Below are 5,556 nucleotides of genomic sequence, written 5' to 3' on the forward strand. Positions count from 1 at the left end.
TATTTAACATTCTTCAAACTTGAAAGACTCAATTAATGTACATAAATGTTAGTACTGAAATGTGTGTGCCGAAGGTCTCGTTTGGCAGCTCGGACTGTACTGACTATTTTTGTCGGATAGGATAAATAGCCACCGGATAGTACTGACTAAATTAATCGGGCGTTTGATGCAGTATCAGACTATAACCGTATTATTCATACTGTATCGCATATAAATATGTAATTATCTAAAAACCCAAATACTTTTCAAATCCTAAACTTCAAAATAAAAAGCAAATTAAAAAGCCCCAAATTAAGCAAAATCTAATTTAATAAAATAAAATAAAAAATTGCCCAGATGAAATATTGTTCAACAGTCAGGCTGCAGACAACCAAATGAACAAAAATACATAAAAATACCAAAAAATTGCCCAGATGAAATATTGTTTAGCAGGCATGATGGTAACCCGCTTGGCATGGATGGCGCATAGGTTGGTGTCCTCAAATAGACCCACAAGGTAGGCCTTCACAGCCTCCTGCAGTGCCAACACCGCGTGGCTCTGGAAACGCATATCAGTCTTGAAATCCTAGGCAATTTCATGAACAAGCCTCTGGAATGACAACTTCTTGATCAAGAGCTCAGTACTCTTCTGGTACTTACGGATTTCACGAAGAGTGACAGTACCAGGAGAGCAGCAGTGCGACAGTACCAGGAGAGTAGCGATCGGGAGAAGGACGATGACGAGAGGGATGACAGCGAGAACGAAGTGCGAGAGAGAGGAAAGGTTATACCCGACTAATAATCCACTCCTTTTGGAAGGGTTTATTAAGAAGGTGTATACCCGACTATCCTATCCGGCTGATTAAATTAATTCGGTGACTATTTAATACTAGATGACACCAAACAGCCAGGTTCGTACTATTAATCCTATCTGATTCATTATACGACATGCCAAACGAGGTCGAAATGTATTATATTGAACTAATGTATTTAAATGTTTGTACCAAAATGTATGTACTGAAATGTATTATATTAAATTAATGTACCTAAATGTGTATATCGGAATGTATGCACCTAAACGTTAGTACCAAAATGTATTATATTGAATAATTTTCCAACCCATCAACCCCCCCTCCCCCCCCAGGAAGAAGAAGAAGAGGAAGGAAAAGAAAAAAAAAATATTCCAACCCAACCCAGTTCGCCACCCTTCCCCCCCCCCCCCCCCCCCCCAAAAAAAAACCCCCCGCAACCCAGAAAGATGAAGAAGGAGGAAGAAGAGGAAGAAGAAGAAGAAGAAAAAAAAAAAAAAACCCCAACCCAACCTAGTTCGTCCCCCTTGCAACCCAGAGAGAAGAAATAGAAACAAAAAAACAAATCCAAAGTGAACCCAGTTCGTCTCCTCCCCCCTCCCCGCGCAAAAACCCAACCCCTTGCGAACCCCAAATCCACCACTGTCATCCATTCTCCACATCCTCTTTTGCACCCATCCTCCACCTTCTCCGCGCACCCATCTTCCTGCCGACGGGATCTGGGTTTTTTTTTTCTTTTTTTTCTGGATTGCAGGAGGGAGAAAAGGGGGTGGGGAGGGGAGGAAGACAAATTGGAATATTTATTTAATTTTTTTTTTTTTTGGGGTTGCAGGTGGGGGAAGAAAGTGAAGTTGGGGAGAAGAGACAGCAGGGGGGAGGGGGAGGGACAAACTGAGGGTTGTTTTTTTTTTTTTTTTTTTTTGTTTACTTTATTTTTATTTTAATGTTTAAAAAATATTAAATAATTTTTTTTAGTTTTTAATAATATTTTAATGATTTTTTAATAGAAAGTGGCCCTCAAATCAAGCCACATCAGCATTTAATTGAAAAGTAAACGGCCAAGTAACGGAATGTATAACATTGGACTAAATTTTAAAGATGAGGTATGACGTTGTCAATTTTAAAAGATAAGATATGAAAGTATCGTGACACTAATAGTTGAGATAGGTTTTTGTACTTTACCCTATTTTTTCCAGTGGGTGCTGTAGCTAGTCAACGATACTATAAATAGCAAAGCTTATGAGCTCCTGAACTCACACCAGCACTTGATACAAAAGCAATAACACTTGGCTAGTTTGCTTTAGAAAATCTTTGAAATATGTCTTCTGTGGAAGTTCCACTATCTCAATCTTCAAACCCAAATGACACTTTTGATGTTCATTGGCCTAAGCCTTCAACCACTTTTTCTCCCAGCATTTGGGGTGATCATTTTCTGTCATATGCTTCTTTGGTAAGACTTCTTTCCTACTACAATAAACTATTAATTTGAACACTATATTATTATGAAAATTAAATTTGTAATTTTAAACAAAGAGGAAAATAATCAAAGAGCACTTTAATCATTTAAAATGCTACTGATTTGAAATCATTTTATCTTTCCTTTCCTTAACGTGGCAAACATGTTGCGAATCTAACTACCAAAGTTAAATTCACACGCTATTTTTACTTTTTTTTTGGAAAAACAAGTTCTTAAAGTCATGAAAACTGTCATGCAATAACTATTTCAGGCTAGGTGCCTCTCTTTTCTCAATGTTTACAATTTAGAAATTGACATCATAAAGGTTATGTGTTTTCTAATGTGTTACCAGACTTATAATCATCTTATATCAATTGTAGTCTATATCTTTTGGTACTTGGAAACCTCCTCATTCAAACATATCATAAAGGTTATGCGTTTTCTTTTTTCTTAAATCAATATGATCCTGTGGAGGAAGTGGATGCTGAACTTGAACAACATGTACAAGAACTGAAGGAAGAAGTGAGAAGGATGCTAACGACATCACTTGAAAATGTTTCCCAAAAGCTGAACTTGATTGATGACATTCAGCATTTAGGTGTGTCCTACCATTTTGGAAATGAAATTGAAGAAATTTTACAGAAAATTCACAAGAGCTCTTATGATTTGGATGACCTGTACACTGCTGCTCTTCGTTTTCGATTGCTTAGACAACAAGGTTATAACATTTCATGCGGTAAAGTAATCTCGGATGGTGGTCTGGTCATATATTTTGTTTTTTTTTTATCTAAATGCTTCTTGAGGTTCTGAATTTTCCATTTTGTTGGTCATGCAGACTTATTCAACAAGTTCAAGGACAGTGATGGAAAATTCAAGGAGTCACTCGTTGATGATGTTGCAGGACTACTAAGCTTGTATGAAGCCACACACCTTAGGATACATGGAGAGGAGATACTGGATGAGGCTCTAACCTTCACCAGGACTAATCTCGAGTCGGCGACATTCCGTTTAAGCCCCCCACTTGCAAAAGCAGTAACCCATGCCTTAAATCAACCGCTCCGAAAGGGTTTACCGAGGGTTGAAGCAAGGTATTACTTGTCAGTCTACCAGGAACTAAGAGAATCACCGAATGAAACTCTCCTAATGTTCGCTAAGTTGGATTTCAACCGACTGCAACGAGTCCATCAGAAAGAACTAAGCGAAATCACAAGGTAAATTAATTCCTTATTTATCCATATACATCACTTACTAAAGAGATGAATTCCCCACCTCTAGCTACTAATAAATAATTATTTTTGTAACTTAGGTGGTGGAAGGACTTGGACGTGCCAAACAAACTACCTTTTGCAAGAGACAGATTGGTTGAGGTCTACTTCTGCTGGAGTTTGTCAGTCTACTTCCAGCCTCAATATTCCTTTGGTAGGAGGATATTATGCAAAGTTACCGCTATAGCATCCATTATGGATGACATTTATGATGCTCATGGAACATTTGAAGAACTAGAGCTCTTTACTGAAGCTATTGAGAGGTATGAATATATCATTAGTTAAAATTCTCTTATATAAACTATCTTACCTTACATCTGATCAAAACAGAAAACTAAATTATGCACAACTAATTTATATATTACTTGATCAGGTGGGATGTCTCAGCCATAGATCAACTACCAGAGTATATGAAACTTTGCTATCGTGCATTGTTGAATATATACAGTGAAATTCATGAAAAGCTTGCGCACGAGGGGAAATTATATCGCATCCACCATGCAAGAGAAGCGGTAATAATCCTCAATATATATATATATATGCTTAATTTTGAGTCTAAAGTTGTTACAAGGCCAGAAAAACGTGCTGCAAATACTTCACAATATGTATAGAAACAATAATTATTTATAATAATCTTTATATATCAATATTAATTAAAAGTAGAAACGATAAGAATTAATATAATCTCTTGATCTGGTATGTGCCAGATGAAAAACCAAGTTAGAGGCTTCTTCGATGAAGCAAAATTGTTCCGCCAGAAGCACTTGCCATCATTGGATGAGTACATGTCTGTAGCAATCGTGACCAATGGCTACGCGTTGCTAATAACCTTATCGTTTGTTGGAATGGAAGAAGCTACAATAGACTCCTTTGATTGGTTGTTAACTTCCCCTCAAGCAGTGAAGGCTGCATCAACAGTTGCCAGACTTATGGATGACATAGTGGACCATAAGGTACTTAATCATATATGTAAATAGTATTAATGAGTAATGTAGAATGTAAAGTCTCACACTAAAAACCAGACATAATAAAATATAACTCATAAAATTGGTTCCACTTCTAATTGCACTGGATGCTTTTATACAAAAGCCTACGCCTACTGGGCTAACAAGTGGTTAAGTTGGAATAGTATCACTGCTTGACCCATTAGTAGTGGATTGTTGAACCGCTAACTGAAATCTTAAAAGTACTACTATTATGATTGCATTAATACTTGTATTAATGGTCTTCTTTTATCTTAATCGTCATGCCTGACTAGTTTGAGCAAGAGAAAGAACATTTGGTCTCAGCTGTGAACTGTTACATGAGAAAATATGGTGCCACACAAGAAGAAGCAATAATCGAACTTCAAAGACAAGTGAATAATGCATGGAAGGACATAAACGAAGCGTGCCTCCACCCTACCGCTGTCCCCATGCCCCTGCTAATTCGTATTCTCAATTTTGCTCGGGTCATGGATGTTGTGTACAAGTGTGAAAATGGCTACACTAACGCTAAGGGTGTGCTAAAAGATCTTATAGCTTCTACACTAGTGGAACCCGTGGCTTTATAAGCCTAAAATATCCACTTGTCGTGATGTTTCTTTTGAAAGTATGGCTCCAGTGCCCAAGTTGGCTACAAATAATAAGGAGCTAGCTACCATCCCTTAAGACTGTAAAAATGTAATTTGGGTTGTGTGTTTGCTTTCCATATTATGATTTTATGATTAATAAAAGAACTTCTATGTAGTTGGAATAAATCATATATTATTTATTTAACTCCAATAGCACACTAGAACATGAATCTATAGCTGTTAGAACATGAATGTATAGCTGTTGGTGCCAAAACTTGGACGCAGATTCGACATGACATCTTGTATTACAACTGAAAGTGCACTGTTAACTTTGTACTCAATGGCAAGGAGAACGCATATTCGATATGGCGGTGCAGCAAGACGGGAGTGGAGCTGCAAGCCTCGGTGATGGCAACGATGGTTGGGGTGCGACATGTGATCGCAAACTTTGGGAACGATGTGTCGGACTTTTGATCAATAAGTTATTTTTTTATT

The 5,556-nt window shown here is 37.4% G+C and overlaps 1 protein-coding gene across 2 annotated transcripts; it reads left to right on the forward strand.

Moving 5' to 3' along the window:
- The first annotated feature begins 1,807 nt into the window (after positions 1 to 1,807).
- LOC103949467 ((-)-germacrene D synthase-like) lies at positions 1,808 to 5,266 on the forward strand. Of its 2 annotated transcripts, none has more exons than XM_009360591.2 (7): positions 1,808 to 2,238; positions 2,719 to 2,980; positions 3,080 to 3,455; positions 3,551 to 3,772; positions 3,883 to 4,021; positions 4,217 to 4,462; positions 4,768 to 5,266. In XM_009360591.2, exons 1-7 carry the CDS (start codon positions 2,107 to 2,109, stop codon positions 5,059 to 5,061), a joined length of 1,671 nt encoding a protein of 556 aa, XP_009358866.2. In that variant the 5' UTR covers positions 1,808 to 2,106; the 3' UTR covers positions 5,062 to 5,266. The 2 variants fall into 2 exon arrangements, with proteins under 2 accessions (XP_009358866.2, XP_048439456.1); XM_048583499.1 differs by having other exon boundaries at positions 2,719 to 2,962.
- Positions 5,267 to 5,556: the final 290 nt, after the last annotated feature.

The sequence above is a fragment of a genome, unplaced genomic scaffold, assembly GCF_019419815.1.
Source record: "Pyrus x bretschneideri cultivar Hongxiangsu unplaced genomic scaffold, Pyrus_bretschneideri_v1 Contig2, whole genome shotgun sequence".
Classification (NCBI taxonomy): Eukaryota; Viridiplantae; Streptophyta; class Magnoliopsida; order Rosales; family Rosaceae; genus Pyrus; species Pyrus x bretschneideri.

What these genes read in the sequence shown, in the direction of transcription:
- LOC103949467 (XM_009360591.2), top strand. Translation starts at nt 2,107, where the DNA reads ATGTCTTCTGTGGAAGTTCCACTATCTCAATCTTCAAACCCAAATGAC. An exon ending in TCCACCATGCAAGAGAAGCG is followed by an intron (nt 4,022 to 4,216) that starts GTAATAATCCTC and finishes GGTATGTGCCAG; the next exon opens with ATGAAAAACCAAGTTAGAGG. An exon ending in ATGACATAGTGGACCATAAG is followed by an intron (nt 4,463 to 4,767) that starts GTACTTAATCAT and finishes ATGCCTGACTAG; the next exon opens with TTTGAGCAAGAGAAAGAACA.